The sequence below is a fragment of the Psittacula echo genome (assembly GCF_963264785.1).
Source record: "Psittacula echo genome assembly, chromosome: 23".
Taxonomy (NCBI): domain Eukaryota; kingdom Metazoa; phylum Chordata; class Aves; order Psittaciformes; family Psittacidae; genus Psittacula; species Psittacula echo.
In genome coordinates this window covers 5,486,284-5,514,053 of record NC_137748.1, presented here as the reverse complement: position 1 = coordinate 5,514,053, position 27,770 = coordinate 5,486,284, and the positions used below count along the sequence as shown (strand labels likewise).

Genomic DNA, 27,770 nt, shown 5'->3' with positions numbered 1-27,770 from the left:
CTCCGCCGCCCGCCCGGCCCCTGTTCGGTGTGTGTGTGTGTGCGCGCGCGCGGCCACCGCCGAACCTCCCCCCCCAACCCCGGTTGTTCTCTGTCTCCCTCCGCCGCCCGCAGCAGCCGGAGCCGCCGCCGCTGCCTCCGTCCCCCCCCTTCCCCTTTCCCCCCGCCCGGAGGGGACCACCCGCCTCGGCCGCGTCCGCGGGGCAGGCCCCGTCTGACCCTAAACCCCCCCCTTCCCCTCCCTTCCGCCCCGCTTCCCCCCCTCCCTCTCCCCTCCCTCCCTCCCGCCGGAGCCACCACGCCGCCGCCATGGAGCTCATCACCATCCTGGAGAAGACGGTCTCGCCGGGTAGGGCGCGGCGGGTTCGGGGGGGGTTCGGTGGGGCGGGGGCCGCGCACCCCTGAGGCGGCGGCTGAGGCCCTGGCAGGGTGTGGGCCGCGGCGGGGGGAGGCCTCGCAGGGCCGCTGCCCGGTGAGGGGTGGTGGGAAGCGGGGCCGGGCGAGCGGGGAGGGCAGGGATCGGTGCGGCCGCGGTGTCCGCCTGAGGGCCGCGGCGGTTGGGCCCCGCGCGCCCGCCCGTTGACTGACGCCGGTTCCTTCCCCCCCACCTCCCGCCGCAGACCGCTCCGAGCTTGAGGCGGCGCAGAAGTTCCTGGAGCAGGCGGCGATCGAGAACCTGGTGAGAGCGCGGGACCGGGACCGGGACCGGGGCCGGTGGCGGGCGCTTCCCCTCCCCCCCTCCAACCCCGCCTGAACCGCCATGGGGCGCAGCCTAACCCTGCCCGCGCCCGGCCGTCGCGCCCAGCCAATAGCAGCGTGTCTTTCTCCTCCTCCAGCCAATAGCAGCGCGTCTTTCTCCTCCGCTAGCCAATAGGAGCGCGGCGCCGGGCGAAGGGGCCGCGCCGGCTGCGGGAGCGCCATGTGCGGCCGCGGCCATCGCTGCCCCGGGCGCCGCCCGGCCCCGCCGCTTCCCCCCCGCCCCGGGCCCGGTTCAGCCTCCTCGCAGCGGCATCGCAGCGGTGCCCTCGGTGCCGGCGGGCTGCGAGCTCCGGAGCGCGGGGAAGGCGGGGTCAGGGCAGGTCAGGCCGGCCCGGAGCTCCCGCCGTGACCTTCCTGAAGGGAATGAAAAGGGGGAAAAAAAGCTTAAAAAGGCCAAAATAGGGGAAAAAGCATCCCCCCCCCCCCCCCTCACCGGAGCGGGGTGCAGAGCCCTTGGTGAAGGGCTGGGCTGGTTCGTTGCATCTCAGGGGGTCCCAGCACCCAGCGTTCCCGTTGTGTTACCATCAGGAGCACAAATCGTGTCCTTTTGGGTTCAAAGTCTTTGGTTTTGGTGTGCTGAGGCGCTGGCCCAGGGTGCCCAGAGAAGCTGTGGCTGCCCCATCCCTGGCAGTGTCCAAGGCCAGGTTGGACACAGGGGCTTGGAGCAAGCTGCTCCAGTGGAAGGGGTCCCTGCCCGTGGCAGGGGTTGGAGCTGGAGGAGCTTTAAGGTCCCTTCCAACCCAAACCGGGCTGTGGTTCTGTGGTTCCATACCCTGGTGTACACTGGGAAGGTCCCAGAGCATTGGAATGGGTGTTTGTTAAGTCTCAGGATCTCCCTGGTTGGACTCGAGGACCCTGGGCAGTGTTGTGTGCAGTGTTGCAGGGTGATGGCTGGAGCTGGTTGTGATCCTGCCTCTCAGGCTTTTAAAATGCCAGTTTTCCAAGGTTTCATTTGTATTTGCTGCCTTGTGAGAGCCAGGTCAGGATAGGGAGCAGAGGACATGGAGCTCATGATGGGGCTAAAAATGAGCGTCCTGATGTGGAATGGTCCAGCACAGGGCAAGGATTGAGGAGCAACGTGTAGGCTCTGAGGTCAGTTGATGGCTTGGTTTGGCAGGAGGATGAAGGCTTCAGGGCAATTCCCATCACAGGAACAGGGTTGAGATGGGCAGGAGCTACAGGGTCCAGCCAGAGGTTCTGTGCTCAGGGCTGCAGCTGAGCTGGACGTGGTCCCCCAGCTGGTTGATGGAGATGCACCTGCAGAGCAGCTTGTTCTTCTGCATTTCCTCCCTGTAGTTAATTTAGACCCTTTTCTGAGGCTCCCAGTGACACTTCCCATAGATGTAAGTGCTGAGGTTGCGCACAGCTGCATTTGCTTTGAGTCTCAGGCCTCGAAGGCTTCATGTCACGCTTCTCACCTTCAGCTAGAATTCTCTTTAAAGCTCCATGAAAAGCCCAATGGTTTATTGCTAGTTTATGGGCGAGAAATCCAAGGACACTTCCTCACCTTCCAATCTCAGTGCAAACACAGCAATACTTTGATTTTTGTCCTGTGAACTTCTTAAATGCTAAAATCAAACCAGAGTGTGAAACGTGATGCTTGGGGGGTGGGTTTAGTGTGTGTGTTTGCAGGGCTTCTGTCTATTGCATTGGGAGGATCCGATGCTTGTGCTCATCAGTTGAAGTTGTCCCGTGTTTGAGTGTTGAACACATTGGATAGCCCAACTAAAATCTCCTTCTGAAGGGATGTGCTGGGTCAGTGATACTGTGGAGTCCAAGGTAATGGATTTATTCAAGGGTTCTGATGAACTTTGGGAAGTGAGGTTTTAAAAATGGCTTTTTGGTGCCCTAAAAGCTTTGTATGTCCCTGAAGTTCGGTTACAGACGTTACAAGGGCAGGTTGTGTGTCACTGTGTGTGAAACAGGCTCAGGAAAAGCATGTTTCCTGCTTGGTGGGAAACGGGCTGAGGATGGCACAGCTGCTTCCAGCCTTTCCTAGCAAGGTTTTCCTGGGAGGCAAAACCCTTTGGAGGGGCAGCTCCAGCGCTGAAAGCTCCCCACAGCGAAAGCCCCTGGAACATAAAGCAGTCAGAGGAGGAAAGGGTTTAAACGCGGGGGCATTCCTCACCCGCACCAATAGCAAGTGACATGCATGCCAGGTATTTTTATCCACACACGTACACCCTTTTAGAGGGGGGCGATCTCCATGCGTGTCTCTGCCCCTTTGGTAGCAAAGGAGGAAGTTTGTAATGTCCCAGCCCTGCAAAGCAGCGTCTCATTGCCCATTTGAGCAATGTTTGTGTTATAGTTTGGGTATTGCCTTGAAGCAAGGAGCAGGTAGCAGAGAGTTACTCTTCACCGTGTTTGATACCCCTCCAGAAAATACATAGCTTGGCATGTGAGCCCAGTGGTTTATTTAAAGGAATACTTGAAGCAGGCAGGAGCAGGAAAGGTAAAAGAATAAAGTCCAGCAAAGTCAATGCCTGCTGATGCTGCTTCCCAGCAGTTCTAATTGGGAACTTAACACCTGTAATCGTGGGATAGAGCCCTGTGGTGATGATGGTTTGATCATGGCCTGGTAGAGAAGGAGCTTTGGTGAGTCACGGACCCATTTCTCCGGGTCATTTGGGTGCTGGGAGGCTTTTCCCCCTCCTTGGTGGTGCTGATCCCGGCTCTCTTCCCAGCCAACCTTCCTGGTGGAACTGTCCAGAGTGCTGGCAAACCCTGGCAACAGCCAAGTTGCCCGCGTGGCGGCCGGCTTGCAGATCAAGAACTCCCTCACCTCCAAGGACCCCGACATCAAGGCTCAGTACCAGCAGAGATGGCTCGCCATCGACGCCAACGCCCGCAGGGAGGTCAAGAACTACGTAAGTTGGGTCCCTTTTTGCTCCTTCTCTTCTTGTTTCCTCGCCACGGGGATGAGGGATGAACATCTTGTCCATCCTTTTCCACCTGAGGAACAAGACCTATCTGATACAAGTTGGCCTTACCCTTTATTTCTTTTATGCTAATAGGATCTGTATAGAACAGAGTAAGGTTCGGTGAGTGATGATGATATCACTTCATGCTTTCCTTATATTGCTGATCACTAAGGGGGAACTTACACTGCAAACAGGAGCTGTCCTATTGGGTACTGGAGCTACAAACCCACTTTATTACAGTTTTCTGTCAAGTGGCATTAGAAACCCAGGGGTTTTTCAGTGGATATATGGAAAATGAAGGGCTATAACTGGAAATACTGAAGCGAATGTGCACCCTCCAGTTCTGAATGAAGCAGTGATTGAAGAACACACAAACTGCAATTAAAAGGAAAGAAAATTACTCAGCCCTGTTGAGTTTATCCTGGCATAAACAGTGCAGGATTGGGGGGGGGGGTTAACCCCCAGTTTGTTTAGCGTTGCCAGTGTTGCTTTCCAAGACAAGGACTTGCTTGGTGAGTCACAGCACGCAGCGTTGTATACGTGCTGGAAGTCCATGGAATCCCACAGCTGGATCTCACTTCCTGACCAGGGCAGCCATGGCCGAGTTGAGTTCAAACACCATTTGTCTATGGTTGTGGCTTTGTTTGCAGCAGGAGGAAGCAGAACAAAGTGCTTCACTGGGGAAGGGGGGTGATTTGGATGACACTCTTGTGCCCATCTCTCTTCGGTCACCAACACAAACCATCTCCTGCCAATCTGTCCCCAGGTTTTGCAGACATTGGGTACAGAGACGTACAGGCCCAGCTCGGCCTCTCAGTGCGTGGCTGGCATTGCCTGTGCAGAGATCCCCATGAACCAGTGGCCCGAGCTCATTCCCCAGTTGGTAACGAACGTTACGAATCAGCACAGCACAGAACACATGAAAGAGTCAACGTTGGAGGCCATTGGCTACATCTGTCAGGACATCGTGAGTATATCTGGAGGGCTGGCCTGAGTGTGTTTGAAGTGCTCTGGAGCCAGGCTGAGAGAGCTGGGCTGGGGCAGCCTGGAGAAGAGAAGGCTCCTGAAGGGGAGACCTGAGAGCAGCTCCAGTGCCTAAAGGGGCTGCAGGAAACCTGGAGAGGGGCTTTGGACAAGGGCCTGTAGGGACAGGCCAAGGGGAATGGCTTGAACCTGCCAGAGGGGAGACTGAGCTGAGCTCTTAGGCAGAAGCTCTTCCCTGGGAGGGTGCTGAGGCGCTGGCCCAGGGTGCCCAGAGAAGCTGTGGCTGCCCCATCCCTGGCAGTGTTCAAGGCCAGGTTGGACACAGGGGCTTGGAGCAAGCTGCTCCAGTGGAAGGGGTCCCTGCCCGTGGCAGGGGTTGGAGCTGGAGGAGCTTTGAGGTCCCTTCCAACCCAAACCATTTGATGGTACCTAACAGGCTGTGATGCTTCCTTGGGTCTGTCTTTTAATACTTGGAGGATGTCTCTGTGCTGAGGTAACAATGGGCAGTAAACATGAGGATGGTACGTGGAAGGACTTGACCTGCTTTCACAGCACAAATCCAGGGCATCTCTCGTAAGGTGCAGATTGAAGTCTCTATGTTGCTGCAGTTGTGTGGTGGTGAGGGCTGCTGCTACAAAACTTCAGCTGCACATCCAGCTGTGTAAAACATTACAGATGAGTGGTAAGCTTTTGATTCCTTTCTCTGTTGGGGAAACCTGGCAACTGCCTTCCATCTTGCACGAGGAAGGCCTTGATTCTTAATTTAGGAGGTTTTGATGCACAGCTCATTGAAGCACCTTCTCCAGAAGGTGTCATTGAAACTGTGAATGCCCCATCCCTGGCAGCGTTCAAGGCCAGGTTGGACACAGGGGCTTGGAGCAAGCTGCTCCAGTGGAAGGTGTCCCTGCCCGTGGCAGGGGGTTGGGAATGGATGAGCTTTAAGCTCCCTTCCAACCCAAACCAGCCTGGGGTTCTGCAATGATCAGCACACTTTGCAGTACCACAATGTGTTGCATCAAGTATCCAGTGTGAATTGCTAGATCCCTGGGTGCTGCCTGACCTTCCACTGGAAAACAAAGTTGGCTGCTGGTTTTTTGGTGCCACTGGAGAACGGACGTGCAGCATTCGCTGATTGAGCCTCAGTGTAGTGAGGCGGAAAGAGAGCTCTTCTGTTTGGGGCTTTCATCAGGCTGCAAGGGATTGGTTTCACTGTTGGCTGTTAACTCTCCTTGCTCCTTGTCCAGGCAATGCATTTCTTCCCTATATCTCAAAATATTGGCAACTTTACCGTTGAAAGTCTCTACCTCAGCTGCTGGCGTAGCTCTCTGCCCAGTGTATAAGGGAATTGGAAATCAGTATGGTTTAACTTGCTAATTGAATGAAGTCAGGTAGTCCAAAGCTTTTTGGCCTATTATTTGAGACAGTGGAGTTTATTTAGCATTGGTGACTTGAATATTGGGAGTTATCTGTGCTCAGCTCAGTCTGATCTCTCCTGTCCCAGAAGCTGTAAAGACACAATGATGGGTGAATTCCTTGTACTTGTGTTCCAGTCCTCCCAGTGGACAAAGAACTTCTCCTTAACACCTTCAAACTTGTACTCAAAGATTTCAGGATCAAACTTAGGATGCTTTAAAATACAGAGGAAGCTGTTCAGCTGGCACATAACTTTATTAACGCTTCTTTTTAGGACCCAGAACAGCTTCAGGACAAATCCAATGAGATCCTGACAGCCATCATCCAGGGAATGAGAAAGGAAGAGCCCAGCAACAATGTGAAGCTAGCAGCTACTAATGCACTCCTGAACTCTTTGGAATTCACCAAAGCAAACTTTGACAAAGAGGTGAGGGGGTGGCTTAACCTGCAAGGGCTGGATCCATGGTCTGTGATGAGAAATCATGCACCACGCTGAGTTTTGATGCATTATCATGATGCAGCTGAGACTTGGATTCATTTCTGTAGGTCTGGCGCATGCTTCTTGTGACATAGAAATACTGTGGAACCTCTCAGAGGTTCATCAATGGAAAGGAAGTGTCACTGGCTTTCTTTTGGATACATTTGAGCTGACCTTAGGGTTCAACCTATGAGATGCTCTGCTTCCCAATCAGACTCTACCCTATAATGCTGCTGCGAGCGTACAAGCTTGGATCAGCACTTCCTTTCAAGTGGTGTGGCAGCAAGCCAGATTTAACTTTGCCTCTGGAAACTGTTGGGGGAGGAAGGCCTGTGAGAGGCTTCAGAAGAGGGGCCTTGGAATGAGAGTCTGTCCAGAACAGGAAAATCTATTGATTTCCCTTTTCCTTCTTGGATTAAGTCTGTCCTCTAGGTCTCTACCAGGAGATGCTGGGAAGATGGAATTCATCTTGAACCTTCAGCTTAGAAGGTCTTTTAACGAGAACTTATTCTGCTTTATCTTTCTATTTTGGACAGTCTCTTAAGTGCTTTTTAAATTGGAAGTTTGGGATTCCCATTTTGGGGAAGAAATGATTTAAAATACTGCAGTGAATAGTAACCTGTACTGGTCCTTCTTCCTTAGAAGTGCTGTGTGAGTGACTGTACTAGGCCAGACTCAAAACGTACCCTCCACAGGCAGGATGCAAAGACTTTAATGCTTTTATAAGGCAATTCTAATGTTCCTTTTCTGTTTCTTCTTCTAGTCTGAAAGGCACTTTATTATGCAAGTAGTCTGTGAAGCAACGCAGTGTCCAGATACAAGGGTGAGTGGAATGAAGGGCTTGATTCGTCACGGCACCTTTGTGGGGAAGCTGGCTCTGGCATCAGCAGGGAGTTGTCAGCTGTTACATGGAGTAAACGCTGTTCTGTTAAATGGCTCTAAGTACTCAAAATGAGTTTTAGACTCAAAGTTAGAAGTTGTAAATGCACAAGCATCAACTTGTGTCCTCCTAGCAAAGACCTTTGTAGTTATGGAGTAAACCTGAGGCCAGGTTATTCATCTGTGATGGGCTGCAGCTTGGTTTGCAAAGCACTTGATCCGTTTTCTGCTCTGACAGGTACGAGTGGCTGCCTTACAGAACTTGGTGAAGATAATGTCCCTTTATTATCAGTATATGGAGACATACATGGGGCCTGCTCTTTTTGCTGTGAGTACCCATGCTTCTCATCCCTTGTTGTCTGATCTTCCTGTGTTCCTTTGTCCTAATCCAAGAGGAAAAGTTTTCTTATGTTCCTGGTTTGCTTTGCTTTCTTTGGCTGTGACTGCATGCTGGGAATCCCTCTCCTTGCTAAAAGCATCCTTCTCTCCCCTCCTTTCTTTCATGTTTCTAAAGATAACCATTGAAGCAATGAAAAGTGACATAGATGAGGTGGCTCTGCAAGGGATCGAGTTCTGGTCAAACGTCTGTGATGAGGAGATGGACCTGGCTATCGAGGCATCCGAGGTGAGCTTCCAAATGACCACTGGAAAGCAGCAAGCACCCATGATCGTCTCTTTGGGAATGCTGAGCTCATGTATTTGAACCAAACCCCTGTTCTCCCAAGTGGAATAGTGTGGGAGAGCCCCTTGTGTGGCACTCATGGGTCCATGATGAGACACCATGCACCACTCTGATGTGATGTGATGCATGTCTGTGACCGAAGCTGAGACCTGAGGCTGCACGAAGCCTGTGAGGCTGGGTGGCTGTGGGTGTTCCATGTGCTGCAGACAGCATGGAGCTGGGGTCCCCAGCTTAGCTTTTAGCTGCTAGCCTGGGTACCATCAACTCTGGTTGATCGATTCTGCTATTCAAGGTAAATACAAAGCCTGTAGCACAGGGGCTGCTGTTTGGAATTCCCTCCCATAACTCTTTGGGTTGCTTCCTAGGCTCTGTAGCATTTAGTGTAGCTTGAACACAAGCCCTTTTGCTTACTGGATTAGATTGGGATGAACTGCCTTTTTAAGTGAGCAGAATGGTTTTAAATGCCAGCCTGGCTGGGAATTGAAGCTACTTGGGATAAAGATCCTCTGACAGCTTTGATGAGAACACGCTGTGACATACAAGTGCTGGTTTTCTGCAAATGGTACGTGACAGCTACCTGACTGCTTCTGAGCATTCAGAAGTCAACTCGAGCTGCTCCTGTAAGGTTCACCTAAATGTGCATTGAGTACAGATATTAGGCACGGTGTAATACCAGCAAATTCTCAGTATCATGAGGATCTTTGAGCTGTTCCTTCATTAAGGCAGCATCTTGAGTACTTGAGATAGCACGTTGAAGGGAGAGAATTTCTTGCCTTCCCTGCTGTCTTGGAGGCCTCGTGGGCTCTGTTTTGTTGACATGTAAGAGACAGGACTTAGTCCTAACCCAGTGTGCAAAAAGATGGATCACATTCTGTCTAATCCAGTATTTATGAGTTAAGAATGAAGTGATGGGCTGAAAGGAAAGTAATCTTTATCCCTTACAATGGATGTGGATGGAGATAAATTTGGGGTGGTGTTGCGCATGCAGATGCTGTTTGCATAAATTAGCTGGAGAGATCAATAACAGCTTAAACTTTGAAGGGCTGTAGATGAATCATATCCATCTTTAAAAGTAGCTAAATATATATTTATGTGGAATGCCCAAAAAAGCAAGGATAAAAGGACAGGCAGCAGCACGTAGGTTTAGTTTATACGCTGCAGACCTTTTGCTGCTTCCACTTGGGGTCACTCGTTAATTATAGGTGGCTGCAAACTGAAAACGTTCCTATTTGTCCCATGTGAGGAAGGAGGAGCTCTGTACGTGCGTGGAATGGCAAATGGGACTTGCTTATTGGGTAGGACTGGGATTGGTGCCGGGTGTCCTTGAGGTTCTGGGTGCTACAGGTTTGCGTTGGGAAGGAGAGGAAAGCATGCAAAAGGGAACTTGGGACTCCTGGAGTTTAGCAGTCACTCTTCATGCCTATATAGCCACTGAGAATCATTGTGTAACCTCTTTCCTCTAGGCAGCAGAGCAAGGAAGGCCCCCAGAGCACACTAGCAAGTTTTACGCGAAAGGAGCGCTGCAGTATTTGGTCCCCATTCTAACACAGACATTAACAAAACAGGTGAGTTGCAAAATCCCTGTTGCACGGCCAGACAATCCCTGCTGTGCCTGCTTCCGTGCTCTGGGACAGCGATTCTGCTGGTGCGTGGAGGAGGAGATTGGCAGTGGTGGTCATCGCTCCCTTGCAGAGGGGACTTCTTGATACGCTTGGTCCCAAAGGTGCTTTAGGTGCCCTGGGGTGGTTTACATTGGTGCAATGTGTTCAGAGGACCTTTCGTGGCAATCCTTGGGCTGGGATGAGACATCATGCACCACTCTGACCGAATGATGGATCGTTTTTAGGGCTGAGCCTGGGAGACTGCATGTGGTGTCACTTTAATGCTGAATTCTGTTAACACGCGCTTGTATTTATGGTTTCTGAAGAGGTTGGAGAGTTAATGTGTATTCTGTACAGTTCAATCTGTATTCCCAATGAAATGCTTGGGAAATTAAACCCAATATATGGGCTCTGCCTCATTTGAGATCCAATTCTTGAGCTTTACTACTCGAACTGGGAGGCCCCGTGTTTGTTGAGTACCTAGTAAGCACTTCACAAGGACTTGTTTGGACTGTGCCTCGCAGCCTAATCAAAACTAATGGTCGCATTTGCTGCAGCAGGTCTAATTATGAAAGAAAACTGTTAATTAAGCCATCCAGGATGAAGTTCATTTGGCTTACTGCAGTGAACTGGGGAAATGCTTGGTGCTCTTAGTGAAGCCAGAGAATTGGTTCCCTGGTTTTGTATTGCTGTCTGCTCGGATGCAGAGAGTTAAACTGCAGGAGGTTCTAAAGCGCTTGTTAAACCAGGACAGATAAAAGATGAGAGAATCACAGGTACACAGCTTCAAAGGAATTTGGGAAGTGGCTGAGCTGCCAGTCAGGGGGGAAGAAGCTATTTAACTACAGTGGCCACTCTGCAATGGCATGCATCAAAGGAACAAAAGCTCAACCTGGATGAGAGAGAAGCAGTTGGGAAGATGCATGAGGCTGCTGGAGGTGTGTCAGTAAAGAGCCACCAGCCTTACACCAGGGTGGAGAGGATACAGATGATGCAAGTAACTCGGGGTGCTTCTCTGCCAGAGATGCAGGTGGTACTTCCAGACCTACATTAAATTCTAAATATAAAGCCTGGTATTAAGGCAGCATTCCCTGCAGTAATCCAACACGGATGTGAGTGGGAAAGGGATGTTTTCCCCCAGCCTAACCAGAGGTGCTGTTCCCTTAGGATGAAAATGATGATGATGACGACTGGAACCCCTGCAAAGCAGCAGGAGTCTGCCTCATGCTCCTGGCGACCTGCTGTGAAGATGACATTGTTCCTCATGTCCTGCCCTTTATTAAAGAACACATTAAAAACCCGGATTGGCGATACAGAGATGCAGCTGTGATGGCTTTCGGCTGCATTTTGGAAGGACCAGAGCCTAACCAGCTCAAACCACTAGTCATACAGGTAAGATTTGTTATGTTGTCTTGGAGGCTTTCAAAGCAAAAAACTTCCTGATTTATTTGGGGGAGGCTTTTCCCAATGCTCTTAATCTAGGGAAAAGCAAAAGGATGTCACCTTTTAATGATGTTTTAGTGAGGTTTGGTAGCCTAGGGCAGGTAGGTTGGTTACAAAGCTCTGAATCACACAGACGTGTAGGGCTTCAGAATAACTGCCTCCAGTTCTCAAGTCTTAGCCCTGAGAAATAACTTTATGAGTCTTAAAATATCAGTTCAAGGGGATACATTAAAATCCAAAGTGTTGGCAAATGTCCGTTTCCATATATTGCCCTAAAATCACCTAAATTTGCAATGCTCTTCTAGGCAATGCCAACTTTAATAGAACTAATGAAGGACCCCAGTGTTGTGGTTCGAGACACGACTGCTTGGACCGTAGGCAGGATCTGTGAGATGCTTCCTGAAGCTGCCATCAATGACATTTACCTCGCTCCACTGCTGCAGTGTCTGATGGAGGGCCTGAGCGCTGAGCCCAGAGTGGCCTCCAACGTGTGCTGGGTAAGGCAGCCCCTCGCTGGTGGATGTGGGATAAGCTTCTGTTGACAAGGGGGATGTAGCTCATATTCATATGTACAAATACACACACACACATACATATATATATATATATACACACAGAAATATATATATACTCAGAATTAAATGGATTTCAGAGATGATTCATGGCTTGGTCATCCAGCACACAACTGTGGTTAACACAAAATAAGTTATCTCAAGTCTGTTCTGGGGCTCTGGTAGGAAAGAATAAAGGAAGAAATGGATTTTAAGGAGAGAAATGTGAATATTCATTGGTTTGAAACTGCTGTGGAAGCTTGCCCTGCTAGCTGTTTAGAAAAGGCATGCTGGGATGTAGCTTTTTTCTTGGGGACAGCTGGCTTGCTGCCTTAACATGAAGGGATATGGTGCTCTGTTTCCCATTACCCCAGCCTGCTTCTGCAGTGGTTCCAGAGCTAAATTGAGGAGCATGAGATTTCCTTGTTCACTTAGAGCTGCTGTCCCATGGTTTGGTTTGCTAACTTGGGTTGTATCATCGTCTTGATGGATGTCTACTAGCAAACAGCATACCTGATCTTTTACTGTAAAGGGGGTGTGTTCCCTTACTGCCTTTCAAAGAGAGCTGCTCAGTAAGAATTGAGCTCGAGCTGAGCCATCAGCATGTCAAAACAAGGTTTAGAAAAGACAGAATTTGGTCTGTTGGTATTCCAGAGGTTTGAAAACTTTGAATCAGTGTGGAAGCTTTGCCCTGATCTGTTGATCCTGGCAAAAGCCCATGTAGCTGTGGCTTTTGTCTTCTGAAGATGATGATGATGTGTTTTTAGACTGAAGGTGAAGATCAGGAGGCTTTCAACTCTTCCAACCCATCTCTCAGAGCATTACAATTGCTTTGCAGTTGGAAATCTCTTGACAGCTACTGGCGGTTGAGACCAGTGATGCTGTGCAGGTGTTGGCTTGCAGGCAGCATCACCACCCTGCAAGTTCATGTTCTGAGTGTGACATTCTCACCACTCTTGGACCAGCGTTCAGGGCACTGAACAATGAACTGCGCATGGAGGGAGTTGTTCGTGCTGCACGTGTTTGGGGTGGTCTTGTTAGAATGAAAACTGTTGGGATCTGTTTCTGGGCTTGTGAGGGTAAACTCCGTTGAGTAATAACAATGGTTGTTCTGTGTTTCAGGCCTTTTCTAGTCTTGCTGAAGCTGCCTATGAAGCTGCAGATGTAGCTGATGATCAGGAAGAACCAGCAACCTACTGCTTATCTACTTCATTTGAGCTAATAGTTCAGAAACTTCTGGAGACTGCAGATAGGTAACACTGAAATCACTGCCTTAAGCTCTGCAGAGATGCCACTTTTCATTCCTTCAGGCTGCTGGTCCTCTTGCAGCTTAGATGTGAACGGTGTTTTATCAGAACTGGGCATTTTTTGTATCCCATGGAATACAGAATGCTAATTCCCTAGAAGAAAGCTGTTCACACAGAATAATTTCACAGTGTTTTGTCATATCTCCTTTTGGGAAATGTGGGGCTTCCTCCAGGAGCACCCATTCCATGTTTTACTTTGAAGACCCCACACACAGTTTCAGTACTCCTAAGACTCATCAGGGTTGGCTCCGAGGCCACTGAATAATGAGGATTGCAGCAAGATGTCATTAGAAATCTGTGTGTGTCGTGCAGCTCATTTTGCCCGGGATTGTTTTATACCCTGGTTGTTGCTGTGATGTTACAGCCATTTACATGAGCACCAGGTACTCCCAGAAGAGATGAGGACCTAGTTAAGCTGGATACTGCCCTTTTCCCAACTAAGCTGCCGTATAAATAGACGAGGCAAAATGTTGTTCTCAGCTCTGCAGATGCAAGAATAAGGGTAAGGCTGGAGCCGTATCCTGCCTTGAAGGATGAATGTATCTTGACAGCTCAGATTTCAATCCTTAGATCAGTTCAATCGACAGTTGAAGCTTTTTGCTGCAGGACTACTTCTTAAACGGTGTCCCTGCCTGAACAGTTCAAAGCTTAAACTCTTCCTGTCTCATTGACATCCAACCAGAAGCACAGTGTCTGGCTCAAGGCTCCAAAGCCCATCAGTCGTCTTAGCATAGATCTCAGCTGGCTTTAGGTCAGATTTAACACCCTCACCGAGGTCTGGGAGGGATGGCAGAGGTAATGTATGCTGCTCACCTCTGGAGCCCAGCTCTCCCCAGACAGGGGAACAGCGCACTGGGAGATGTGGGTTTGAGGCTTTTTCTGTTCCTGTACTTGCTTGCCAGTGACTGAAAATACTGGAAGTCATTATTAATAGCAAATGAAAAGTTGTTCCAAAAGTAGTTTCACAAATTTCAGTTACTTTCGAGTCTTGGAATCCAGGAATTCAAGTGCTTCTGCTTGTCACAACACCAACATTTAGCTGCTATACTAAAAAAAAGAGTCTTGTTTCTAAGCAAGCCTGAGCATTGGGAGCTGCAAATACATCCCTTCTGTTACAGGCCTGATGGACACCAGAATAACTTGAGGAGTTCTGCATATGAATCTCTGATGGAAATAGTGAAAAACAGTGCCAAGGACTGTTACCCTGCTGTCCAAAAGACAACTCTGGTCATCATGGAACGACTTCAGCAAGTGCTGCAGATGGAGGTGGGTTTGTTGCCATTGTGTGTCTGGGGTAGGAAATGGAGTTTTGCTGCTGAGTGCCTATGTTAGGGTATAATGTGGGTTTATTCACATTAAGCTTCTGAACAGTACCTCTTGCCTTAAATTTGAAGGAACACAGTGCGTCTCTGGAGCTCACAGTGCTGTCAGAATCCACTGGGGTGGTGTGGATGGTGGCACAGGCTTATCACATGTGGGGTTTTGTTCTTTTACAGTCTCATATCCAGAGCACTTCTGACAGAATCCAGTTCAATGATCTCCAGTCTCTCCTTTGTGCTACTCTCCAGGTAAGTCCCTGTCTCCTGTGTTTGTGGTGATGGGGAAAGTGGTGCTTTTAGAGATGCTTCTGTGCCCCTGAGGATGCAGGCGTGGGCCTGTCAAGGAGATCTCAATGAGGAAGTGGGATCTTGTCTCCCAGCTGAGGTGTGGGGGGTGATACAAGGTTCAGAAGCCTTCAGTAGAGTACGACTTACAAAATATAGGGCAATATGAATAAAGACCACTGTATGCAACATGTTACAGGGTGTATATATACTTTCAGCTTGGCTCTTATGTTGGCTACAGGCTGAACAATCGCTTTGGCACAGACAAAAACCCTCCATAATGGCTTTAATTTGGCTCATCTGCCTCTTGTGGTTGGTGTTCTTATTTAAAATGGCACTAATTAAAATGCACTGAGTGTCCTTGAAATTAAACATCTGGCAATGAACAGCCCGTGTGAGTCGGAGTGCAAGCACATTCCAGTTCCTTGCTTACTCCTACAAAGTGGTCTTGATGCCTCCCCGTTCCATTTCTTGCTTTGTCCTGGAGTTACTTTGATGCAGGTTGCTCCGTGATTTTTCTGGTCTCTTCCTATTGATTGCAAGGGGAGGTTAAATCTCTCATTTGCTTTAGAAGCTTTTTCCAAGCTCTGCTCTGTAGCTGTTCCCTTTTTGATCCCAAAAGCACTTTGAAACTTTGTGGCTGAATATAAATGAATCATCTATATGTAAATTCTGTAGTGGTTTCCTCTGCAAAGTTACATTTGTGGAAAATCAACCTCTTAAGTTGCCTGTTTTCATCACAGTGGCACTCAGTGAGCTTAAAGGTCTTTTCCAACCTAAACAGCCACTTTTTCCCCCCAAAACTGCTGAGGAGGTTCATCAGACCATGCTGCAATAGGTGGTGGCTGCTATGGAAGCTTTCCTGTTTGTGCTGCAAGAAGGATGGTGCTGGGCTGTCCTGCCTAACTTACTAACAGTTACAAGGTGCTGCTTTAAAGCTCTGTATTAGATGTAGATTCAGCATCAACGTGGCTCTGGGCAGCTCAGGGAAGAGAAGAGGTGTTAAAGTGCTGTGTAACCTGAAGTAAAAGCAGAGCATCTCCCTCCACTCAGATTTATCCCTCTGCTGGGTGGTGGTACCTGTGCTGTTTGTTCTTGTGAGCCCAGCAAACGGAGCCTTTTCCTCACCCCCAGGTAACAGCCTGTTTCTATCCCATTTAGTTTCTCCTTCTCTTAAGCAAGGTTAGGAGGTCTCCTGGGTGTTGCCTCCAGGTTGTTTTGGGTGATCCTGAACTTCATCCTGCTCATTCAAAAGCCCATCAGCAGCTCCCTTCTCTCGCCAGCTTTTAGGGTAATTTCCCAACTAATGGGTGAGTGGGAATAATCCGGCTTTATGTTGGGCTTTAATGGGGAGCCTTCAGCATCCAGAATCTCTCTTTTTGGCATGAGTTGATGACCGGTGTCTTTCAGGACAGCTTTTGCCTGTTGAAAGCATAGCACAGGTGGGATTAAACTTCTCCTTTTAACTTGTAAACGTGTGTTTCTTCTTTATCACAGTCTGAACCTCAAGTATTTACAGTAATTGCTGCAGATACTTCAAGACCAAAGTAAAACTCAGCAAAGAGACTCTATTTACATAGGAAATGCAGAGTTCTTTTAAATCAGGAGACATCAAGGTTGTGTTCTGTAGTTCATGTGCTGAAAGGGATGGGCAGAGCTGTAGGGAGCAGAACTCAGGTATTTACCCAAGGTATTTCCTTGGCCTTTCTGCTCGCTGTCATCGGGTATCAGTTTTGCTTTGCAGACATCTCACTGCTAAACCCATTCCTGTAAATGTATTTTGCAGTGGTTGTGTGTTAATTTGTTCCCCATTCCTCCTGGTTAGGAGAGGTTTAACTGCAGTTAGCAGTAAGGACAGGCTTATGCCCTGCTTTAACAGCCAGCATTGCTGGGCTTTAATTCTGCCGTTTAGAAGCAAAGCTTACATACAACCCATGCTTGGCAGCAAGAGATTGGGATCACATTGCTGTGATGGAAAAGGGCTTTTTTTGATAGGGCCAAGTATGGGCTGGTCACATTTAATGCCAGCTTACAAATGGAAAGCCTGGAGAATAGCCTATGCAGCAGGAAGGGTAAATTCAGCTTGTTCTGTAGCTGGAAAATTGAATGCAGCTAAAATGAATGGGACTTTGCACTTGCACTGACAAAGCAGATTTTTGCAGCAGCAGAGTTCAAACAGCAGCTTCGTTTTTAGCAGCCCAAATGTGGTCACGAGTGTTCAGCGCTGAGCGCAGGCGATGGAAAGGCACAATCCAGCCTCGCAGAGATGGAAGCAGTTACAATCTCTTTCTCCTTTCCCACCCAGAACGTCCTCCGGAAGGTCCAGCACCAGGATGCTTTGCAGATCTCTGATGTGGTGATGGCATCTCTGCTGAGAATGTTCCAGAGCACAGCAGGCTCGGGGGGTGTGCAGGAGGATGCCTTGATGGCAGTCAGCACCCTGGTGGAAGGTCAGTGTTGTGCTGCAGAGCAAGGTTTTGCTCAGGAAGAGGTGAAGCTGGGGCAGAACTGCTTTCTTTCCTTCTCTTTTTGTCTATATGGCAAAAGCCATGAGGAGTTCATTTACAGTTCTGGTGTCCTCAACATAAAAAGGACATGGAACTGTTGGAATAAGTCCAGAGGAGGCCACGAGGATGATCAGGGACTGGAGCACCTCCCGTATGAAGAGAGGCTGAGAAAGCTGGGGCTGTTCAGGCTGGAGAAGAGAAGGCTGCGTGGAGACCTCAGAGCAGCTTCCAGTATCTGAAGGGGGCCTATAGGGATGCTGGGGATGGACTCTTCATCAGGGTTGAAACTGAAACAGGGGAAGTCTAGGTATAAGGAAGAAGTTCTTTACTGTGAGGGTGCTGAGGCACTGGAATGGGTTGCCCAGGGAGGTTGTGAATGCTCCATCCCTGGCGGTGTTCAAGGCCAGGTTGGACAGAGCCTTGGGTGGCATGGTTTAGTGTGAGGTGTCCCTGCCCATGGCAGGGGGTTGGAACTGGATGATCTTAAGGTCCTTTCCAACCCGAACTATTCTATGATTCTATGAGTTCCTGGTTTTGTTTGGGGTATGGTTTCGACCACACATCTCACCGCATCGCTCTGTGAAGCTGAGAGCAGCTGGTTATGATGGGCTATTTCATGAATGAATGGTTTGGTTTCAGTTAACACAGTTAAAATGCAAATTCTGCCAGGAAAAAAACCCCCTCTGGTGCTGCTTCATAGAGTGCCCAGCACAACCTGGTCCCTGAGCTGCTGCAGGCCACATTTATCTTTGTGATTCATACTTACCGCTGCCTGTGACTCATGGTGGGTTTGTGGAGTTTTGTCAGGGGTGGATTTACAGTCATTGTTCTTGTTTCAAAGAAATCACTTGGGCAAAGATCAGCCTTAGAGTGGGTCCCGATGGGGGAAGGAAAATTGGGTTGTGGTGTTCCAGGCACTTCGAGCTGCATGGCTTGGGTTAGAGGGTGGTGGATGTGGCATCACCCAGAGCTCTAGGAACGCACTCTGCTGTCAAAGGAGTGGGAAAGTTGAGGTGCTGTTGGAAGTCCGTAACCTCATTGCCTGACACTGCTGCCTTCCCTCTAATAAAAGCCAGGCATGGATTGGAAACGGCCCTCAGGGAGATCATTTTGGAGAGAGGCTCATTTGAGTCGTCTTTTCGTGAGGCTGTTATCCTGGCTAGCAGGTGACAGGACCTGTTCCTAATGGAAGTACATCCCTGATTGCTCTGAGAGTGCCTTTGAAGTGCAGCAGAGCTAGTTCGGGCTTTTTGGAGAAGCCCTTTCCAACACCCGTGTGTTGGTCTTCATCAGCCTGCTCTTGAGAACGTTTAGTGGGATTGCCTGAGGAAGCTGGGAAGTGAATGAGAAGGCTGAGTTGGGATCATTGCACACAGGAATGGAAGCGTGTTCCTCTTGAGACCAAGACCCTTTCCCTTTTGGATAGAGAAGTCTGCATGTGTGGTCTTAGAATTGCAAGTGACTTGGAGAAGGGTTGGAGCCCACAAAGAGCAGGAATGTTTTACATTGCATTCTGGTTAAATATGAGCCCACTGAAGAGTGTGCTTGAACTGAAGAGGCCAAGCAGCTCTTTCCAGAAGGAAGATGTTAAAGCTGTTATGGTGGTAAAGTGATGGGGAAAGGTGGATCTTGACCTCCTTCCTAAGCATAGGAGGTGATTGTCTTCAGAGGCCTGCGAGGAACTAAGCGCTTCCAAACCTGTTTAGTCCAGATGGACGCATTCCCCTGGTGCTTGGTTTGTGTGTGAGGTGCAAGTGTTCCAAAGACCAGGCAGAAAATGATTTAGGGACCTGGTTTTAGTGGCGTGACCTGGGGTCAATGATCTTAAAGGTCTTCTCCAACCTATTTGATCTATATCTAATGGAGAACTGATCGGTTGGGCTTCTGTGGAACCTACAGGTACTGGGGTTGGGTGGAATATAATGGGGGGTTGCTGTGTGGTTCAAGTCCAGCAAATACGTCTTAAGTTGGGTTTTTTTTTTCTAACCGGACTATTTTCCATGCACAGTCTTAGGTGGAGAGTTTCTGAAATACATGGATGCCTTCAAACCATTCCTTGGCATTGGACTGAAGAACTATGCTGAGTACCAGGTAGAGGTCAAACCAGGCAGCCCTGTTCACAGTCTAAGTTCTCATCTGCTCGTGGATGCTGATTTCATCCATAAAATGGATGTGCATCTATAAAATACCACAGCTTCTGGTGATGAAACCAGAATTGGAGCCCCACTTCTCTCTTAATTACTGGCTGCATGCACAGATTTAGCCTCCTCTTTAATTCAGCAGAAGGCCTTCATTGACTTGACACCTGTGTTTTCACTTAATAGTTGGCCTTGATGAGGAAAGAGGTTGCTGCTGGCTGTGCGTTCCCATTAGAAGGTCAAGTCCTGGTGCTCCCTGTGGGGTGGATGTTTCCACCACCCAGCTGCTGTGTTCACACCAAGTACCTGTCACTTTGGCAGCTGGGTCTCTTCCCTCCCCCTTGGGGAAGCAAGTTGAGAGCTCTTTGCAGCTTGGTGGTACAGCTGGTTAAGGAAGAGCCTCATCTGCTCTAAGAGGGTCGTTTGACGGGTGTAGACTCTCACCACTTAGGGCTTTAATAAGCTGAAGCTGTAAGGATAGAACGTGGAAGACTGACTCACTGGGTGGGTGTCTCACTTGCTGTTCTATTTGCAGGTTTGTCTGGCTGCAGTGGGCCTGGTTGGTGACTTATGCAGAGCCCTGCAATCCAACATCCTGCCTTTTTGTGATGAGGTTATGCAGCTGCTCCTGGAGAACTTGGGGGTGAGTGTTTACCTTCTCATTAGCCAGTTAGTAACAGTTGGCTTGCACACTGAGAAGAAAGTGGGAGGTGGGAGAAGCAGAAGTGTTAGGCATGCTCTGAAGATCTCGTGTTTGACAACTATCTGGCTTACTATTTGAATGGAATCCAAATTTATTGGGGGTGAGGATGTACACTTCAAGGAAATGGCCTAATTTATTAGCTCCTCCCTCCTTATGAAAGCAATGCCACTGAATGTAACTGTGCTGAAATCTCTTCCAGAATGAAAACGTTCATAGGTCTGTGAAGCCTGAGATTCTCTCGGTGTTTGGTGATATTGCCCTTGCCATTGGAGGAGAGTTTAAGAAGTACCTCGATGTTGTACTGAACACCCTCCAGCAGGCTTCTCAAGCCCAGGTTGATAAGGTGAGCCAGTGGTGCTGTGCCTCTCCGCTGCATTAAAACCACAAGGAAGGGCTGTGCACCCACTGAGTGTTCCTTTCCTGATGCCTTTCCAGTCCGACTATGACATGGTGGATTACCTGAATGAGCTGAGGGAGGGCTGCCTGGAAGCTTACACTGGAATTATCCAGGGATTGAAGGGAGACCAAGAAAACGTGCATCGTGAGTACTCTGTCCTGCTGTGGTGGTGCTGGGCTTGGGGTGGGAAAGGGACATGGGAAGAGCTGGGCTTGGATAAGCTGTTTCAAGGTAGTTGTCACATCCGAGGGCATGTCCTTGTTCATTCCCTTTGTGTGGGAGTGAATACTTTACTGCCATGAGTCGGGAATGGGTTTGGAGCCCTTCACTGTGGTTCCTCTTCCTCTGGCAGTTTTTCCTCTCCCTATCTCAGCATTTCTGGGGTGAGATTCTGCCTGTTCGGGGCTATCCTGGAATCCCTGTTAAACACAAGCTGGGTTTCACCCTGCTTTCATCAAGCGCTTCTCTTCCAGCGGACGTGATGCTGGTGCAGCCCAGAGTAGAATTTATTCTATCTTACATTGACCACATTGCTGGAGATGAGGATCACACCGATGTTGTAGTGGCGTGCGCTGCTGGACTGATAGGGTAAGCATCCCAATCCCATTTCAGCACACTCATTAGATAGATAGAAACCTTTATACAACTGCCTTCATATTGGAAGCTGTGATTTTCTGACTGTCTGAAGTGTTTAGTGTCAGCTCTGGAGTGCTGGATGTTTAACCCAAGGAGTGAAGTGGTTCTGCAGGTGAGGTCCTTTAACTGATAGGGTGAAAATCCCTAGGTAGGAGTGAACACTAGGGGGGTGTTCCAGAAATCCCAGATGCAGGATTTGTCAAGGGTGACCTGGGTTTAAGAACAAGCTCCCCCCTTCCACCTTCAGCTCCCTGGGTACGGAGGAGCGAGGGTCAGGATGGTTTCATCTTGTCTATGGAATGTAGGGAAGGGGATAAGGAGGTTGAACGTCTCCAGTTAGTCACAATTCCAGAAGACTTGAGTTTTCCTCTGCTGAAATTAGTGACCATATGCAGCATTTTCAAAAGGACATGAGCTGTGAGTCAGATTTCTCTTTGCTAGCGAGAGCTGATCACAGTGGTAGTGGAACATCTGCTTGTGACACTCAGCCTTACAGCCTCTCTCTTTGCTTCTGCAGGGATTTGTGTACAGCGTTTGGGAAAGATGTACTGAAATTAGTAGAATCTAGACCCATGATACATGAACTGCTAACTGAAGGAAGAAGATCCAAGACGAACAAAACAAAAACCCTTGCTACCTGGGCGACTAAAGAACTGAGAAAACTGAAGAATCAAGCTTGGTAAGGGCTTCCACCCACCTCCTTTGCATGTTGCATAATTGTGAAATTGGCTAAACTCCTGAGGCTGAAAGAGATGCTTCCCCGAAGCCTTGTTCTCTGGGAGGTTGTAGCTGGGGTGGTTCTCTGTAAACAAGCCCCATCTGTGGTCTTTGTCTATCGGAACAAACAGGAGCACAGGGAGCTGCGTGGCTTTCACAGGACCAGATGCAGACCAAGGGGGTTCTTGTGTTGTGAAATGTGTCCACTTGCTAGTCAAGGACAAGCTGAAGCCTTGTTGACTCCTGAGTCCTACTTGGAGCTCAAGGAGCGTCTGGACAGCGCTCTTAGTCTTTATGGTTTAGTTTTAGGTTGTCCTGTGAGGAGCAGGCAGTTGGACTCGATGAACTCCCTTAAACAGGAGAGATTTAGGTTGGGTATAAAGAAGCTCTTCCCTGTGAGGGTGCTGAGGCGCTGGCCCAGGGTGCCCAAAGAAGCTGTGGCTGCCCCATCCCTGGCAGGGTTCAAGGCCAGGTTGGACACAGGGGCTTGGAGCAAGCTGCTCCAGTGGAAGGGGTCCCTGCCTGTGGCAGGGGTTGGAGCTGGATGATGTTAAGTTCTTTTCCAACCCAAACCAGGCTGGGATTCAACGATCCTTAAGGGTCTCTTCCAACTTGAAATACCCTGAGCCTGTGATTCTGGTGAAGCACCTTTAGGAAGGAGCAGGTTGTAGAGAGGGGTAGGATGGTGGAAGTACATTTGGGCCAGTGAATCTGGCACAGCTTTGTCACCCCACCAGGAGAAGCTCCAAAGTGTCCCATGTATTTCTCTCTTCCTTCTGCAAAGTCACTTTTTACCCCCCTTACTCCCAGCTTCACCTCCTGCCCACGGGGCTGGGGTTGCTTGTTGATGAACCCTTTTTGCTTACAGATCTGTTACCATTGGGATGACACCTGAGGCCCCCACTGGAAATCTCCAATCTTTTGAGGAAAAAGCAAAACAAAACCAACAAAAACAAAACCAACCACGGAAGTGAGGAGTGTGCACGGATGCTGAATGTTTGGGAATGAGAGGATGAGTGTGAGTGAGGCTTTGAAACACACCACATTGTGAATCCCGCCACAGCAGCAGCGCTGTCAGCGAGCTGAGCACTGACTTGCATAGGAATCCCGGCGCCGGCTGGTTTTAGGAAGAGGGAATGACCCGATTTCTGTCCAAGGAATGAGCGAGTCTCTTCTTCAGGCAGACCAGGACCAGCTTCTCTGTCGTGGCCGGTGTAGAAGGGGAACACGGCCGGTTTGGAGAGGAGAGGAGACTGGGTTCAACTGTGGTGCTCTTGGCTTGGGCTGCTGGAGAGGGATGGAGCCAAGGGCTCCAGCCGCCTGCCCTAACCTTTTGCCGCACGATGCTGTCGGTGATGGGATGAGAGGAGGAGGTGAAGGGTTTTCAGTCTAGGAGTGAGTGTGTGTGAATGAGGCGGTATCCACATTCTCAACTTCGAGTCATTGCAGTTTATCTTTTCCCAAGAACCACCCAAAAATGATAAAAAGACAAAAAAAAACCACCCAAGGGTTAGCTGTTGCATTTCATAAACTAACCAGAGTTCAGTCTCCTGATGCAGCGTAAGAGATGTACACATAAAAGAGGGGAAAAAGACAAAAAAAAAAGACAAAAAAATAATAATAATAAAAAAAAAAGAAATAAAACATAAGGAAAGTTGCTCTTTAGGGCTTTTTATTTTAGGGAAACACTGACGAATGTTCAGAGCTCCCGTTCCTGGTGCCGCTTTCCATGATCTCGGTTTATCCAAGCGCCTTTCCTTCCTTAATATTGTTCAACTGTGAATGTAGAAATGGGGGGGGGGGGGGGGGGGCAACAACCCGACCCCAACCTCTTGCGTTAGAGGGAATGGAAAGCAAATGGCAAAGGCGACTTCAGGCTTCAAACTAAAGTACAAGTGTTCAGTGCTCCCAATTGGCAGTGAGAACGCAAAGGGAAAGCTCTCTCCTGACTTGGACTTGTAGCAGCCCCGACACCCACAGACAAATTGTGCCAAAGAGTTGAAAAACAAAAAGCAAACTTCAGGTAATAGCAAAACAAAAAAAGGCAAAAAAACCACCCACAAAATGGCTTTAAGTGAGGCAAAATTCAATGTGCACCCAAGATCTGATGCTAAAAATGCCATTTGGAAACTGCTTGGCCTTTTGTGCTCTTTATTCGATCAGGTTTAATGTGGTATTTGGTCTCTTGCTGCACTTCAAAAACTAAGGAAAAAGAGAAATTTATAGAAAATATATATATACTGACTTGAGCTTACACAAGACGGCACTTGTAAAAGGTTCTATTTTTCCACTGCAGTTGAAGATGAATAAAATGGTGTCAAACATTCCCCAATACTTCCTTTTTTGTATTCTTGGTCTTTCCAGTAAAGGGGAACCCTTTAACTGAGGATGCTTTGGTCGCTAGCAGCAGGCTGATGGGCAACTCGGACCTGAACTGGCTGCTGATGCTTCCCCGGCCACGCAGAGCTTTTTGTGTTCACATGAAGGATCCGAATCTTCCTTTCCTCTTCACTGAGCCTTTTGCTTTTGAGGAATAGGCCCTTGCTTTTAGCTTGTCAGCAATAAGCCAAGACCCAGCCAACCCCTGGAGAAGGGGCAGGGGTTTGAGCTCTTTTCCTTTGAATGCAGCAGTTGAACTACCAGCATCTGACTGCGGTTTAACACGGGCATCCTGCAAAGCTGCTGTGGGAGGGAGAATAGAAAACCTTTGCCAGTGTTCCTTTGTTGTTGTTGTTCCCTCAAAAGCAGCAAGAATCTGCTTTATTCCCCTATTCCCCTTTCTTTTTTGCCCACCCCTTCCAACTGATCTGAGGATCCAGGACAGTGGAGTCCACTTCTGTTGCCCATCTGCACTGCAGCATCCACACTAGCTCTTGTACAGGGTATCAGATACGTGCCTTTCAGTGCTGGGTTCAGATCGCAGTCGAAGTGCCGACTTTGAACCAGTGTACGAAAAACTAAGCAGAAACTCAAAGGAAAAGGAAAGGAAAGGAAATCCCAGGTTTGGAGAGGAGAAGGAAGAGCTCCGGGAGCTGGGAATGCTGGCCCGCTCCGGAGCACGGCCTGGGCGCAGGCCTGGGTCACCTTTCAAGTGATGCCTTTTTGTTTCTGGAGGTGGGGTGGGATTTCCTAACAAAAAAAAAAATAAAGAAGTAAAAGATATATATTAAAAAATTTTAAAAAAAGGACAAAAAAAAAGGGAAAAAAAGAAAAAAAAAAAAAGACCGGAAAAGCCATTCCTGAAGTTGGGGAGGGGACGTGGAGGGAAGCAAATCTGATCATTCCTCAGTGCTACCTGTTTCTGTCCTGTGTGGCTGTTCAGCTGTAGACAGCAGGAGAATAAAGTACACTGAGACAGTAGTGGAAACAAACCCGTGTCCGGCCTCTTTGTCTGGGGGCTTTTCCTTAGGGTTTGGGGTGGGTTTGGGGTTGATTTCAAGGATCCTTTCTCAAAAGCAATTGCAGGCTTTGCATGAGGGATGCAGCAGCGCCTCTTCCCCTTGCCCCTGCTCCTGCTGGCTGCAGAGGGAAGGCAAACCCTGTTCTAGGGCTGGTTTCGCTCGTTGGCAGCTTTAATCATTGAAGAAATCCATTCCAGCCCAGCCTGGGCTGGGCATCGCTGCTGGGGTTTGGTAGTTCTGGTGCTTGCATAGAGTCATGGAATGGGTTGGGTTGAAGGGACCTTAAAGCGCATCCAGTTCCACGGGCAGGGACCCCTTCCACTGGAGCAGCTTGCTCCAAGCCCCTGTGTCCAACCTGGCCTTGAACACTGCCAGGGATGGGGCAGCCACAGCTTCTCTGGGCACCCTGTGCCCGCGCCTCAGCACCAGGGTGAGACCTTGCATCCTGCCCTTTCCCTCAAAGCCCCCTTTAACCCAACCCTGCATCCACAGCTCCGAACCCCTCCTTTATTAACTCCATTTATCAACCCATCAGTGGTACCTAGCGGAGGAACCGGCGCCTCTCCACTTCCGCCTCCCCATGGCAAAGCCTTCAACCCGCCCTGATGCACCAGCACCACCTGCACCCGCTGGGTGCTAACACTTGGCAGGGCCCCAGTGACGAAGGGATGGGGGGGTGGGTTTATTTACCTTCTAAATGAATAAAAACTGAACCCAAACGCTTTATTTTTGTTACTGATGGGGGGGGGGGGGATTTATTTTTGCTGCTTCATCTTCCCAGCTCCCGCCGCGTCTCCTGCTGGCAGCAGCATCCTTCAGCATCCTTTAGCTCGCTTAGACTGTGTGGGTGCGCGCTCAATGAGTGACGCTCGCCCGTTTCCTCTCGCTGAGGTGACAGCACTGTGTCATCTGCCATATGTGCCACCCGCTCCGGCACCCGGGGACAGCGCGGCCCTGGGAAGCTGGGTTGGATTCAGGGAGCATCTTCGCTGGAGGTGAGCGGGATGAGGGTGAGGAGCATCCCCCACCCCTGCCCCGGAGCGCTGCGTCCCTATGGGGAGAGGAGAAAACCACATTTCCTGCAGCTTTGGGGAGGGGAAATGAAGCCACAAGTTGATTTCTAGCCTCAGAGGTGATGCTGCGGCCTCAGCGCCTTCCTGCAAGGGCTGCTGCAGCTCCCTGGTGCTGTCTGGCACTGCCGGCACTTGCTGAATGCAAGCATCCTATGATGGCAGCACAGGGTCATCAGCGTGGCCTTTGAGCTCCGGAGCCAAGGGGAGCCTTTGTTTCACAGCTCTGCTCCTGCCATGCTCTGTGTGTTGGCTACTTGGGAGTCCCCTTGTCCCACCGTGGGAGCATCACAAAAGCATCACTCATGTGCTCGCCTGGCAGGGACATGGGGCTTCCCTGCCACAGTCAGAGCCTGAAGGAGCTGGGATCAGCACAGGTATAGAAGGGCTGTGCCATCAGGAACAGGGGTTTACAGAGCTTTCTGCTCTCTGCTCACAGGATGCAGCTTTCCCTGTATCCTCCTCCCCTTGCTGCTTTTGGGGAGCCCAGGGTGTGATGTGCAGGTCCTGGATCACAGCCGATGCTTCCGGTCAAAGGGGAAATGATCTGAGGTTCCCTCCATAGAGATGGAAGCGCTGCTGTGAACAACCACATCTGCGGGGAATGGAGTTCCGTGTTCCCACCTGAGACCCTGTGCGGCAATGGGAATCAATGGGTGAGTTCAGTGCTGGGCCTCATCTCGGTGGCAGCCGGAGCTGATGGGGCTGGAAGGGAAAACCTCAGCCCCAGTTAATGCTGCCGGGTGTCACCGGGGGGGTTTTAAGTGTCCCCTGCCAAAAGGCTGAGCTCTGTCACTGGTAATAACCCAATAAATCCTCTGCCATAAAGGCACTGAACGATTTTGCTCAGGCAAAGTAAAGCCATTGACTGAGGGACCCAACAGGCTCCTGAATGTTGGTAAAGGAGGGTGACAAATGGGAGATGCTCCCTGAGGAAGATGAAGGTGATGTTTTGGGGTTCAGTGGATGCTTTAGGACGGCTCAGGCCTTGTGTGAACCCAGGGAGACTGCAGCCTCCAGGTAACACAGGCTGTCCGAGGAGTCTCCTGCCTCCCTCTGCTCCCCATCATTCCCCGTCACAGGCACCAGATCAGCTGAGACCTCATTGCACTGGAAATGCATTAAATAGTTCCATTATGGAGCAAGGATGGGAATGTGGGAGAGAGGCTGGGTGAGAAATGCTTGGAAATGCCAGGAGGGAGAAGCTTTAAGGTCCCTTCCAACCCAAACCATTCTGTGATTCCATGAAGCCGCAGGGGAAGAGCAGAGCATCCCGTGGGATGCCCGGCCTGAATCCTGCTCTGCCCATAGCTGCACTCCTGGATGTTGTGTTGGCAATCGGGGTGCAATGCGGACCCCAAATGCCGGGACCAGGCTTATATGGGAGACAACCACAGGAGCTTCAATCACTGCTCCTGCTCCAGAGCCTTCCTCAGGCTCCCTCCTCTTCACTGCCAACCCTGTGCCAGCTCCCGGGGTGGCTGCAAGGCTCATCCCTCACACACAGCGAACGCCTGCACCCTGTGCCCTGTGTGCAGCCCCTCAGGAGGGCATCAGGCCCTGTCCCCCAGCGCGGCTCC

General features: G+C 49.7%; 1 protein-coding gene across 2 annotated transcripts; it reads left to right on the top strand.

Moving 5' to 3' along the window:
* The first annotated feature begins 239 nt into the window (after positions 1-239).
* On the top strand, positions 240-25,776 carry KPNB1 (karyopherin subunit beta 1). Of its 2 annotated transcripts, none has more exons than XM_080633313.1 (22): positions 240-348; positions 620-678; positions 3,443-3,625; positions 4,446-4,646; positions 6,351-6,503; positions 7,318-7,377; positions 7,672-7,761; positions 7,948-8,058; positions 9,579-9,680; positions 10,884-11,108; positions 11,465-11,656; positions 12,833-12,963; positions 14,136-14,283; positions 14,514-14,585; positions 16,927-17,071; positions 19,137-19,219; positions 19,802-19,909; positions 20,169-20,312; positions 20,405-20,510; positions 20,840-20,954; positions 21,520-21,681; positions 25,656-25,776. In XM_080633313.1, the coding sequence occupies exons 1-22, from the start codon at positions 309-311 to the stop codon at positions 25,663-25,665; spliced, it is 2,640 nt and encodes an 879-aa protein (XP_080489439.1). In that variant the 5' UTR covers positions 240-308; the 3' UTR covers positions 25,666-25,776. The 2 variants fall into 2 exon arrangements, with proteins under 2 accessions (XP_080489439.1, XP_080489440.1); XM_080633314.1 differs by lacking the exon at positions 25,656-25,776 and adding an exon at positions 22,588-24,556.
* Positions 25,777-27,770: the final 1,994 nt, after the last annotated feature.

Coding starts and splice junctions, on each gene's coding strand:
- KPNB1 (XM_080633313.1), top strand. CDS start 309: ATGGAGCTCATCACCATCCTGGAGAAGACGGTCTCGCCGG. Junction 9,681..10,883: donor CACAGACATTAACAAAACAG/GTGAGTTGCAAA, acceptor CTGTTCCCTTAG/GATGAAAATGATGATGATGA. Junction 19,220..19,801: donor AGAACTATGCTGAGTACCAG/GTAGAGGTCAAA, acceptor TTCTATTTGCAG/GTTTGTCTGGCTGCAGTGGG.